Below are 14,576 nucleotides of genomic sequence, written 5' to 3'. Positions count from 1 at the left end.
AATTCATAAATTCCAATGCCTTGGATCAACTTATCCACACCCCCACCAGGGGCAGCAAAATTCTAGACCTGGTCATTACCAACATGGGCAACCGGTGTTCCACACCAGAGGCCAGTTCCTCGTTTGTCAGATCCAGCCACAAGCTAATCACGCTAGACATCTACATTCAGCCCTCACCCCCCATTAGGGAAACCACTGTAAAATATTTCTCCAAAGCCAACTTCACGCTTCTTAAGACAGAAGTGGCACACTTCACGACACCCATGCAGATGGACAATAGAGGTACGACTGCTGAATCCTACACAAATGCCCTTTATAAGCACTTACACGAGTGCATGGATCCTGCAATCCCTAACAGAACCAAGATGCTATCCTCCAAAAAAAGGAAGCCAATCTGGTGGTCCCCTGCCATAAACAAACTCTACAACAGAAGAAAGAAACTGTTGCAAAAAAAGAGTAAAATCCCATGACTGGAGGAATTCCGTGCTCAGCCTCAGTAAAAAGCTGAGATCCCTCATAAAATCCTCCAAAGCTAGTTATAAAAACAAAATCGCCACTGATTCTAAAGACAACCACAAAGCATTCTATAGCTATGTCAAGAATCTCAATGGCAACACTCAGATCTGCTCTGAGTTACAGCACAATGGCACTAAATATACAGAGCCAACTGATATTGCCAACATCCTGGCAGATAGGTTCAGTGCTAAATTTACCACCCTCTCACCCCCTAAAGAGCCCATCTCTATACCGGAAGAATGCAAAGTTCCTGTAATCATGGCTGCACAGGTAAAAACCACACTCTTCAAAGCCAAGAACACAGCATCCATGGGACCTGACAACATCCCAGGCTGCATTCTACACGAACTACAGAACGAACTGGCACCCCACCTATGTACCATGTTCAATCATAGCCTTACCTCAGGCTTTGTGCCCACTGAATGGTGCACAGCAATGGTCATCCCACTCCACAAAGGGGGAGCCACCATGGACCCCCAGGAACTACCGCCATATTAGCCTGACGAGCCTGATCTGCAAGTCTATGGAAGTATCATCATGGAACTTATAAACAATGACATTAGTAATCTCCAAACTCTGGACCCCACACAGTTCAGGTTTGTAAAAGGCAGATCATGTCTCCTAAACTTGATAGACTTCTTTGAAGCGGTCACCAAAGCCATAGATGAGGGTAAGGTGGTTCACACAGCCTATCTAGATCTCGCCAAAGCTTTCGATACCATCCCCCACTCTGGAATTATAGATAAACTCACTAAACTAGGTATAAATTCCTATGTCACAAGATGGGTTGCCAAATGGCTCACTGACAGAACACACACTGTGAAAGTAGCAGACTCCAAATCCGACTTCAGACCAGTGACAAGTGAAGTACCACAGGGTTCAGTCCTGCGTCCACTCCTGTTTGGTATCTACTTCTCTGAAGTACAGGCTAACACAGAAGGTCTTTGGCTAATGAAGTCTGCAGATGACTGCAAACTAGGAGCCATAATCGAAACTCCTAACGATCTGGACATCCTACAAAAGCGCGCCTCACTGAGACAGATGCCTGGTGTCAAAGCCATGGCCTCAAGCTCAATGCCAAAAAGTGCATTGTCATCCCTTTTGGTAAAAACTCTGTACCCATGAACTACCACATAGGCGGTAGTCTACTTAACACCGAAAGTGTGATAAGAGACCTTGGGACACAGGTGGACAGTAATCTCTTCTTTGATAATCACATCGCCACAGTAGTCAGGAAATCCTTCTACGTGGCACGTTTCTCATCCAGGAGAAAAGAGGTCATTGTTCCCCTCTACTTGTCACACATTAGACCCATTACAGAATACAGCACCCCTTTTGGTATGTACCTCACAAGACATCTACAACAACTGGAAAGGCCGTAGAAATACCTCACAAAGAGGATTACTGGCCTCAAACAGATGTCCTATGCAGACCGTCTAAAAAAACTCTAGCTTTAAGCTTTACTTTGTTGCATATTGCCTACTCAGAGGCTATCTCTGCCTAACATACAAAGCTATGTCAAACCCAAAGCTGTTGGACATGCTCCACTTAAAGAAATCCCAGTCCCTCCGAGCTAAACGCTCTAGGCACCTAAACCTTGTCACAACAATAAACAGAACATGCTGGAGGGAAAGATTTGTGTCCCAGAGACTTCCCATACTCTGGAAAAAACTACCTATCTATATCAAACAAAGCTCCTCATTAGCACTCCAAGAAAAATCTTGATGATTGGATGGGAGATAGGAAATTCACCCCGGGGATCACTTCAGTGGCTCAGCTCGACAGGGGTACAGGAAAATAATTTTCTTGGGTGGCGAAAGCCAGGGTACCTTTTTGGTTAGGCTTATATAGGCCCTGGGGCCAATAGCCTAGTACCTATCTATGAACCTATGACTTTCCAGCAATATGTAGTCTAGACAAGTCTACCATTCCAGTGAGTCTACCACAGAATCAGGAAACAGATTCCTCCTTGCAGTATTTTTATTCAGTGTCGCCAGAGTACCAGATTTTTAACTAAACTTAAAAGTCCAGCTGTTTTTAAAGTAACATCTGTTTTGTTTACTTTATTTGTTTATTAGTAAAAACAGGGAAAAAAAATTTTTTTTTTTTGCCTGGCTTCACAGAAGCATCCAACAAGAGGGAAAGGGGGGTATAACAACACTTTTAACATTTTTTTTAAATCAGCCTACATATTTCTTCTGGAGCAGCCAAGCCAGAAAAAGTCATTGTCTTCCCCCAAAAACTCCCACCAGAGTTTTAGCAATGGTTATACATCACCTTGGCAGACAGAACAAGACAGAGGTGATAAATCTCACTAAAAAGTACAAAGTTTAAACCAAACTAGTTTCTAGAGAGACAAGGTTTTAACAGACCTTTACAACTCCATGAAAGTTTCAAAAGTTATTTCCTGTGAGCAGAAACACCTAATACTGGCTCTCTAAGTTTAGCGGCAGGGAAATTCTAATGTCAGGCATGTTATATTTTGGAATAGTTAAACTTACATATGTTTTACTTATGTATTGCTAGAATTAGGTATGTTTTATTATACAGACATTTTGCTAAACAGAATCTCTTCCAGTTTTTGTGTGTGTGTGTGTGTGTGTGTGTGTGTGGGGGGGGGGGTCTTGGACCTTTTCAGTTTATTCTCAAGTCTCTATTGTTTGAATATCTGGGTGTGTGATAAAACACAATACACTACAACTGCTTTTTGTCAATTTTTTGAATGACAGAAAGTGTAAATAGAAAATTTATGTTGTAATCAAGAGACTTCTTTCAACCAAAAAGATAAGGGAGCTAAAGTCCACAGTTCAACCATTGTGTCAGACTCCTTCCTAACTTGGTAAATGTCTCACATTTTACTCATCTGTTCACATTGTACAAGACAGTGTAGTATTTCACATTTTGAAAATGGAAGGTACCGTACATGCCAGCGTAACAAACTAGAAGTGTGGCGTTACTTCTAAACAGCAATGTGAAGCATGGAGGATGCCTTTCACGTACAATCAGCAGACTGGTGGGATCTATCCATTGCTGAGATGAAGCAATTAGAGTAATTGTACATACTCTTAAGTACAGGATGCCGATAGTTAAATTAGCTTAAACAAGTTATCTATAGACCTCTTCACAGTCTTTAGAATGAATCATGGTACAGGGTTCAATGATGCTCCTCTGTTCAAAACTCATTCTGGGCAGTCCACAAACTGCTATACTAAAATAAACTCAAATGGCAGGGTTGCAGTGTACCTATCAAACAATTTAAAGATAATAGACTTTTGGCCTAATCTGAAAAGCTAAGGAAATTAAACATTATTATTTATTTAAAGGTCTCTTCAGGAATAAAACTTATTTATTAATATTCCACAAGGTTTTGCACAAAAGTGCTTTTTCAGTTTTTACTTACTTATGTATATTTTGTCCACTGGACTTCGGCCATTTTTAGTGAAGGTCAGTGGAAAAACTTTCCAGCGCAAAATGCAGGTGTTAAGACTGAGTCAACAGATAGCAATAGCTTTATACATTAAAAAATAAGGAAATGAAAAGGAAAGATTACAAGAAGCAGAAGCATAAATAACACAAAATCCACAGGTTGTAAAAATATTGTCATTTATAATACAGAGGGCCTGATTTCTTCAGTATGAATGTTACTTAATAAAATGATAATACACCAAACCCAGCAGAGGAGAAATATAGTTGTTATATCAGCCTAATTAAATAAGAATTAGAATTGATTAACGAGCACTGTTTGTGAAGTTAGTCTGTCATACGTATGGCATTTTAGATTCAAATCAAAATATAAGACAACACAACATTCAGTGATTTCATTCATTGTCTAATTATTCACATAACGCAGCTCAGGCTCATAGGAGAGAACCACAGCCATCCTGGCACTTAGGGGGCACAAATCAGAGGAACAAATTATTGAACTGGCACCAGTCAATCATAGGATGTACACACTCACTCTGCCAGACCACATACATACACCTATGGGCAATTTGGAGGAACATCAGTTTTTCCCAATGTCTTCAGACATGGAAGGAAATTCTTACCCCAACAAAACCCATACAAACATAGGGAGGACATGCATGCTATTAACAGCATGCATCCCAGGTGAAAACTGATCTGGAGAACTGAAAGCCTGGAGGTAGCAGTGCTAATTGCTGCCATACACTGCCATCCAATAATGAAATGTGGCTGGAAATAAAACATAAGCAAAGACTACAAAACTGGAATGAAGATACCTAGCAACAGCAACTGAAAAGGACCTTAGTATTACTGATAATCTAAAGTTGGACGCAAACATTAGATTTATAAAGGCAAGCTGGGAGGGGACCATTTTTGAATGCGAACCGATGATGCAAGGATATGATACCCAGCATGGCCTGGGAGAAGGAATGCTAAATTATATACTGGTACTTGATTCAACAATACAGCAGATGTCACTGTATGAATGAGACGCTCAGAGTGTGTACTGTTAGAAAATAAAGGTATAAGTGGTGACAAAATCTTGTAGCAGTACACCATTCTAAATGCCAAATGCTCATCTTTCAGATCAGTCATTCCTTCCATTCCCACTTTTAACAATAGTGGTGCTATGGATGGTGTGCCTGGCCTATTCTTCCTTGAAAAAGGCAGTAAAGTCGAAGAGTGGGTGTAAATGGCCAAAGGTCCAGTTGCCTTGTACATTAAAATGGTGTGACACTGGCTTTGTCCCAGTGGAATGGAAAACAAATGCATAAAGGGGGTGCATCCACAGACCACGGGAACTATAGACCCATTAGCCTGACCAGCCTTATCTGCAAGGCCATGGTATGAATCATAATGTACCTTATTAACAAAGATATACAAAGTCTTCAAATGCTTGGCTCCACCCAGTTTGCCTTTGTCAAGGGGAGATCATGCCTGTTTTAAACTTGGTGGACTTCTTCAAGACAGTCACCAAAGCCCTAGATAAGGGCAAATATGTGTATATGGCCTACCTAGACTTAGCCAAGGCCTTAGACACAATCACCCACTCAGGCATCATTGATAAACTCACCCAGCTGGGTATCAACCCATATATTGTCAGGTGGGTTGCACACTGGCACACTGATAGAACTCATGCAGTCAAAATAGGGGACTCCACCTCCTCCAGCAGACCTGTAACCAATGGTGTTCCACAGGGACTGGTTCTGGGAGCCCTACTGTTCAGAATCTACTTCTCCGAAGTACACGCTAAAACTAAAGGAATATGGCTGATAGTTTGCTGATGACTCCTAACTGGGAGCAATCACTGAATCCCCTAGCAATGTCAACATCCTGTAAGAACGTCTTATACAGATTAATGACTAGTGCCAAAATCATGGTCTTAAACTTAATGCAAAAAAATGCATTATAATCCCCTTTGGCAAGGGTGATGTTCTTGCAAACTACCACATCAATAGCAATACCCTAAGCACTCAGTCAGTGGTGAGATATCTGGGCACACAGGTTGACAGCAACCTTAACGTCTATCACTATGTCTCCACAGTGGTAAGAAGGGCATTTTTTATTGCTCATCTCATAAGTAACGGCATTGCCTCCAGAAGGAAAAGAGGTTATAACTCTTCCCTCATCAGGTCAATAACAGAGTACAACACTCTCTTTAGTATGTTTCTTCACAAACATCTGCAGCAACTGGAGAGACCACAAAGGTTCCTTACAAAGAAAAAATCAGAGTCTTCAAGATCTGTCTTATGCAGACAGACTGAAATCAGTCACTTTATTCTGTGTTGTACAGACTGCTTACAGGCAACCTGTGCCTTGCATATAGAGCAATCTCTGACACAGCTTTAATGGAAATGCTGCACATTCGCAAGTCAAATGGCACATGGGTTACTCGTTCAAAGGACCTTAACCAGATATGTGACATCAACAAAACTTGCTGGAGAGACAGATTTGTCTCACAGAGGTTGCCCCATTTTTGGAACAAGCTTCCTATTCATGTTAAACAAAGCCCCTCATTGCCATATTTAAGCACAATTTGGATGACTGGATGGGTAACTGTAAATTCACTCCATCTGTGTCACTCTTGGACAGGGGCAATTAGATTCTGATTTTAGTGTCTGCTTGAACCAGGTACCCTTGGGAACACAGGTTGAACTTGGCTAGGCTTGTAAGGGCCCTGGGGCCATTAGCCTAGCAACCTGCTATGATCCTATGAATGAGAATTTCTGTGCAAGACATTAGAAAAGCAGCATTTACTCCTTAGTATAATCACCAAACAACTATCTGTGTAGATCACTGACAGCTATGCACTGCCAGCAGGTGAATCATTTAAGAATTTTGATGACGATGATGATGATGGACCAACAAATAAAAGTTTAAAATATTACAATACTGTGTAGACATTATTTTTCATTAATTAACCAAACAGGCCCACTAGGAACAAGCGCCTCTCTTCAGCTGTGATGTAAGCACACCATTTGTTCCCGTAACTTGCTCAGGGTCACACAGATTGTTTGTGGTGATTGAAGCTTGCTATCTGCTCATACCCTTAACTCTCTGTTCTAAACAACAATTTAATCTACATAGTACAGTAAACATCACATTTAAAAAGTGTTGTTTGGCAGAAATCATTCTTGCTAAGAGGCACATGGTACTATACGACTTTATAAAAATACATACATGAATTATTTATAATGCTAACAGGTTGTCTTTTCAATTGCTGAGCACTGCAAATGTACATGTGAAAGTGGTTGGTAATTCTAAAGATTTACAAGGTGTTGTGCCATGGTTCAAAAGTTCAACACCAATGCACTATGCTGTGGTAATATCACACTCTGACCATCTAGACCTTAGTGGAAAAAAACTAGAAAGCCTCGAAATGAATACAACACATTAAAGCAATAAACTATTTTGAAACTTCCTTTGATGAACAAACATGCAGAAAAATAAGGTGGTTTTCTAAGTAGCACTGCACTATGCACTCAAAATATTCCATATGAAAAAAAAATGGAACAATAAACAAAGATAATATAGATTTTTTACCTCATCAATAATTGGTTTTAATGTAACCCGCAAATAATGCATCCCTGCTAGCTTCATCATTTCATCTATGCATTTAGATGTCAGTGAATTTCCTCTAAATATCGTGTTTGGATCTCTGGAAGGAAAAAACATTTATGTGATCAAATTTAAGAAATTTCATTTTACTAACACATTTCTACAAATGCTTCTTCTCCTACTACATAGTTAAAGGCACCAAACATTTGGGATGAAGTTAAAAGGTATAGCAAGTATATTCTATAACAAAACATGTTTAGCAATTACCTTCATTGGAACATACTTCTAAAACACTGGTAGTCAGCCATTGTGCAAATTAACATGCAGGTACCCACCTATTTCAGTCATCCTTCTAAACAAGCAACATTTGGGAAACAAAAGCAATATACAAGGTAAAATAACGGTTTGGAAGCCTTTATGAAGAGTGGAATTCAAAAGAAATAACAGAAAAAAGGACAGCTGATGTACTACAGCCTAATGGAAGAGCTATGTTCTTAAAGAGTCCTTACTTAATTCTGTTCTGTGGGTGTCTCCTCCACCACTGGGCAATACATAGAAAGTGGTCTATTTAGCAAAAAAAGTATCAGCGAAGGGCAGCCTTATTTTATGTGGGTACTTATAGCAACATATAAAGATTAAATAGAAAAGGTCTTTGTCAAAAAGAGACTACTATGATATTTTGTGAACCTGTGAACACTGTCCAAGAGATATCAGTAAATTAAGCCAAAGTGATGGTTCAGTTTTCAATGGTATATCAAACTCATAGCCTAGAAAGGCCTTCAAAGAATTTGCTACGATCATACTCTGGATGAAGTATTCTACCTCCCAACCAGCTGGCAAAGCCTCATTTAAATAATGTAACAGAGTGACATTTTCTTATCCTAAGTGGAAGACAATTCCACTACCTCGCTGAGCTACAATGAAAAAAATCTGCAGTTTGTTACATCTGCTTATTTTACATCCACTAGAAAATTATTTCTCGTCATTAGCAGATGACTCTTTTATTCATTCCCACACTAAAATCCCCCCGTAATCAACATATAATTAATTGAATAAAGTGACAATTCCAGCATGCTTATTCATTTCAGTTGTCTGAAACCTCTTAACTTTTCTGGTAAAAAGCTTCTGCACCCTTTCAAGTCTATCTAATTGTGAGCTGTTATACTTACAGAGAGATGCGAGTCTAACAACTTCCTTGTAAATAGGAATTAAAACCTCCCTATCCCTATTAATAACTTGTTTTAATCTTGTAATAGCACCTTCTAATAGCTTCCATAAGATATGGCCCAAAACAAACTTTGCTATCAAATTTATACCCAAATACCAAATGACTTCTACCTCTTTCAATATTTATCTGTCTAATGCATATGGATAACATGGGTTTGCCCAAAGTGCATGACACGTCTTTTTTGACATTAAACTCCATATAGCTTAATGCTGTTGAGAGTTGTAAAGTATCCATATACTCCTGAACAACATACTGGTCACTAATACTTGTTATTACAGAATCCACTTTCGAATCATCCATGTATTTAGAGAGCCAGAACTTAAGGTAAAAAAAACAAGAAAGAAAAGTATTCAGAATGTTCTGAGGCAGTCTCCATTAAGTTCATTACTGTAGTTCTTGTAACAACATCACTCAAACAGCCACATATAGAAGCACTATTAAAAAATATTTTTTGTCCTGGAAAAATAAATAATAAACAATAATTTTCCCCAGTCTTTAAGTCTATTTTTATCTTAGGAGCATTAATGCCCTGCTTACACTAGGTGCATGGGGCAATTTTTCCATCTCATTAGCATGCTAATAGATTGCACATGCATTTGGAGTGAAAACAGAACCCACTTTACAAAAACAAAAAAACAAGGTGAAGTTTTATAATGACTTTTGATAAAATGACAGAAATGGCAATTTACTAAAGGCTGTCTCTGCATGACTACTACGGAATGCTGATTAACATGAATGCAGCCAAGTGGCTACAATCTGTAGTGATTCTGGAATAGAACTAATTCTACGAATTTTTGAAGTTTACATGCCAGCATTCTGACCAGTAGTATTGAGACGCTTGTCTTTGATAAGCTATGGATACCACTTATCATGATTCCCTGTTCTGAAGGACACTTTAATGAAAAATGAGAAAGAGGCCTTATGTGAATCAGCACTCAAAAAATGACATAGTGCACCTGCCCATGGTACTGGTGATCTCAGTCGGACATGTGGCTAGGGTACCAGACTGGCATCTGGATCTGATGAAATGAGAACTGGGTTCCTTGTCTGAAGAAGGGGTGAAGATTTGGCACTAGGGAGATGCCCCACAGCGATGAATCAGGAACTACAGCCAAAGGGCTATCAAAATACAAAGGTGCTTCCACAGCTATAAGTGAAGAAGCATGCATAACACATTCTTGCATGGCATAACTACAATCTGACACTGATGGGAAAAATTCACTTAGGAAACTGAAAAATCCCTCTGTCTTACTAGTCACAAGTTATCATCTTTGACTTTCTGCAACCTCTACATGAGAGGGGCTTACAGGCAAACCCACTTCTGAGAGACATTGTGCAAGTTGGTGGGGCACTGGAAATGGAAAAGGAGAGAAGAGAAGAGTAAAGCAGAAAAGGCAGTAAACAAAGGGTCAGGGATTAAAAATAAGCTGCAGCTGAGACATGCTAAATAACAGTCTGAATAAAACAAAAACACCATATAAAACATTTAATTCTGGAACTTATGATCAGAAGTAATTCTGATCTATCACAACACCTTCCATGTAATGTTTTCAAAGTACATGTGTGTAGTCATTGAGCATGTCGCTACTTTTATAAAAGAAATTAATAGGTTGGTCTCTCAATATCTGACAATTACCATGTTCAAGCTGTAGCTAGAAAAGAGAAGCTTTGTGTGTGTTAACTGCAGTAAGTTTTGCCCAGTAATACATATGGAAGAATCACAACTCTGAAGATAAACACCAAACATATTAAAATATAATTCATAAAACAAAACATATTGGTGTCTGATTTGCATAAGCCACTTCATCATCAATGGTCAAGGATGAAATTTAAAGGTATTAAATGACTGATGTTACTCCCACCCAGTAACTGTTCATTACAGTAATCACATGCTTCTGCTCTGTGCATAACAGCACAAGATGTTATACAGTATTCATACTGGTGCAGACATGTATTTAAGAGTAGGTGTGTGTTCACGTGGACATAACATCTGGAAAGTCTAAGCAATAAGTAAAACTGCAACAGTGTCATCTCATTCTGACTCCTCATATTTCTTTATATTATTTAGAGTGCAAGTGTGCTCAAGCTCAGACAGAACAGAATATGCTCAGTCCTACTCATGTGCGCAGAGCTGTTCACAGTCCTGCTCATGTGCACAGAGCTGTTCACAGTCCTGTTCATGTGCAGAGCTATTCACAGTCCTGCTCATGTGCGCAGAGCTGTTCACAGCCCTGCTCATGTGCACAGAGCTGTTCACAGTCCTGCTCATGTGCACAGAGCTGTTCACAGTCCTGCTCATGTGCACAGAGCTGTTCACAGTCCTGCTCATGTGCACAGAGCTGTTCACAGTCCTGCTCATGTGCACAGAGCTGTTCACAGTCCTGCTCATGTGCACAGAGCTGTTCACAGTCCTGCTCATGTGCACAGAGCTGTTCACAGTCCTGCTCATGTGCACAGAGCTATTCACAGTCCTGCTCATGTGCACAAAGCTGTGCACAGTCCTGCTCATGTGCACGGAGCTGTGCAAAGTCCTGCTTATGTGCACAGAGCTGTGCACAGTCCTGCACATGTGTACAGAGCTGTGCACAGTCCTGCTCATGTGCACAGAACTGTGCACAGTCCTGCTCATGTGCACGGAGCTGTGCACAGTCCTGCTCATGTGCACGGAGCTGTGCACAGTCCTGCTCATGTGCACGGAGCTGTGCAGAGTCCTGCTCATGTGCACAGAGCTGTGCACAGTCCTGCACATGTGTACAGAGCTGTGCACAGTCCTGCTCATGTGCACAGAACTGTGCACAGTCCTGCTCATATGCACAGCTACAAAGAAACATGGCTACAAAGAAACACCAAGTCTGAAATGAAAAACAGGGATAAAGCCTGGGACAACTGGCACAAAACCAAAACTCCCTCTACTAGGCAAAAATTCCTAGAACTACGCAATAGAACCAAAAAGCTTATAAAACAGGACAAAATTCAGTCTGCCCTTACCTCCTCCCATCATAACCCCAAACAATTCTGGTCCTCAATAAACTCCATCCTCTACCCAGATAAAGTAAGTACACCCAATCCTAACTTAACTCACTCCTCCGAAAATATTGCTACCTCTTCCAACAATCATTTCACACAAACCGTACTATCACTAGCTAGACAACACAACCCCCCCCCATAAACCCACCCCATCAACTACAACTAACAATCTCCCCACTAGCTTCTCTTTCTCTCCTGTTCCTACCTCCAAAATAAAACAACTACTAACTAAACTTAAAACCACCAGATTAGCAGCAGTCAACCTCCTAACTGAATATATTCAACTTGCAGCTGATGCTCTAGCCTACCCAGTATCACTCTTGATTAACAGATCTCTGTCAGAAAGTTATGTTCCCACACTATGGAAAGTCTCACACATAATTCCCCTACACAAAAAAGGCCCCTCCACAGATCTAACCAGTTAGCACCCCATAGCTATTCTCTCACCACTCTCCAAAATACTAGAGAGATGCATTAATTCTCAAGTCTCAGATCACCTCCTTGCTAACAACCTCCTCTCCAACACACAACACGGTTTCTGACCTAACCATAGCACCACCACCGCCTTACTCTCTTTCTCTAACACTATCCTACAAAATAAAAATGCAGGTTATCTCTCCTCAGCTACCTTCCTAGACCTCTCTAAAGCTTTCAATATGGTCCCACACAAACATCTCATCTCTCTTCTCAATAACCTATCCTTCTCTCAACCTGTCATCAACTGGTTTCAGAGTTACCCATCTGACCGCCAACAAGCAGTTGTTTGGCAGGACAATGTATCCCCCCAACTACCAGTCTCCAAAGGGGTTCCCCAAGGGTCCATCCTGGGACCCCTACTCTTCTCTATTTTCACCAATAATCTAGCCTCAGCCACAACACATTGCACACTCATACAATATGCAGATGACTCAACCATCATCTGCACAGCCCACTCCCTACCCGAACTGCAAAAAGTCACACACGAAGCATTTTCTTCTATTGAAACTTGGTTATCCGATGCCCAACTAATACTCAACCCAAACAAAACAAAATTACTAATCTTCCAACCCACCAAACTTACCCTAGACAGCTCTCACTAACATCACAGCAAAAGACAACACCACCATCCATCCTACAGAACACACCAAATTACTAGGAGTAGAAATAGACAATAAACTGAACTTTGACATTCACATTTCCATGACCATTAAAAAAGTGCACAAAAAACTAGGAGCAGTATATAGAAATCAGCAACTACTTACCAAAGCAGCTAAAAGTTTGGTAGCAAATTCTCATCTTATCTCTACCCTACTCTACGCCTTTCCAATATTTACTAACCTTAGACAATGCGACCTAAATAAGCTAGAAACCTGCTACAACAAAATCGCCAAATTTGCCACAGGGGCTTCCTACTATACTCACCACTGTCTCTCACTAGCAGAACTGGGCTGGCTAGAGCTCCCCCACCTCCTTCAATGGTACCAACTCGCACTCGCCCACAAACTAATAAACCAACCACTAAAAGTCCCATCCCTCCAGAATCTACTTCAACCCTACATAACCACGAGACCACTAAGATCCAGCCAAAAAAACCTCCTACAGGTCACAAGAGCCATTAACTCTGCTGGAGAAGCATTATTCTCCTGCACTATAGCCAAACTCTGGAACTCCCTCCCATCCTCAATTACTTCTGTAACTTCTTGCACCCACTTCAAATCCTTACTAAAATCACACTTAAAAACTTGTCAGATATGCCCTTGCAACCCCCCCTCTAATACCATCCACTCCACCCACCCACCCACTACCTCTCTCGGCCCCCTATCAACAACCTACTTTTAGCAAGCTTGGCTACTCATGTTCCCAGCTACCTACCACATAATACTAACTTCTTGTAGCAACAACTGCTAATGGCTGTTATGTACCTCAAAAAAAGACTGTATCAATTGTTCACTGATGAATCTCAACTACATTTGTAACCATGTTTAGTATACGTCGCCATATTTTAAAATTGTACTATATTCTACAGCTGTTTTACATCTATGTTTTATTCTTGTCTTGCGTCCTTAGCTGGACTAATGTCTATATTTAAATGCTATGTTTTTTAACTGTATAATGCAAATAGTACTTAATGTGGAGCTTTTTTCCCCGGGCCTCCGCTGAAAATGGACCTGTGTCCAGTCGGACTCTCCCAGTCAACAAATGTAAATAAATAAATAAATAAATCAAATAAATAATAAATAATCCCATATATACAGATAGTTAGATAGATATACGTTATGCACTGTGTTGTGTGATTTCAGTGCACGAAAGAGTTATGCAAAGTGAAATGGGATGACTGCTTCCTGATTATATTAAGGAATTTATGCAGAACAGGTTATATTAAGCCTTGAAAGAGATTTTTGTCATTACAAAAGACTATTTGTTGGTTATAAAATGCAACTTTTTATACATAACTGCTTCTACATGTATATAATAACTTCTATGTGTATGTGATTTATCAAGGAAATTATATTTTTGCTTTATCTGACAGAAATCTGATTATTAATTACATCTAAAAGACTTATAAAGGTAAAAGTGGTTATCTAAAGGAAAAGTAACAATTTCACGTAACATGAAAAGCTAACAACTGATACTATATAGGTCTATATTAGACAATCGAACTTTCAAAAGTTCGACTGTCATATGGTCGACACCATATGATCAAATTCTTGAAAGTTCGAACATTTTAATGGAGATCTCCGTACAGCGCGGAATGAGAAGATTTCCCTTTTCTGCACTGTAATGCAATCTCGAAGTTGGTATATTT

General features: G+C 40.0%; 1 protein-coding gene across 2 annotated transcripts in view; it reads right to left on the bottom strand.

Annotated features, from left to right (window-relative positions):
- RASA3 (RAS p21 protein activator 3) overlaps positions 1–14,576 on the bottom strand; it is a 1,807,402-nt gene that overhangs the window by 279,674 nt on the left and 1,513,152 nt on the right. For both annotated transcript variants that reach the window (XM_044071113.1, XM_044071114.1), the window contains one exon: positions 7,522–7,636. In XM_044071113.1, the coding sequence (XP_043927048.1) occupies positions 7,522–7,636 (115 nt within the window). The remainder of the gene's footprint in view (positions 1–7,521; positions 7,637–14,576) is intronic.

Source organism: Protopterus annectens, chromosome 5.part0, assembly GCF_019279795.1.
Source record: "Protopterus annectens isolate FY-2018-M chromosome 5.part0, PAN1.0, whole genome shotgun sequence".
Classification (NCBI taxonomy): domain Eukaryota; kingdom Metazoa; phylum Chordata; order Ceratodontiformes; family Protopteridae; genus Protopterus; species Protopterus annectens.
Note: the sequence above shows the minus strand (reverse complement) of the source record. Positions and strands in the feature narration are given on the sequence as shown.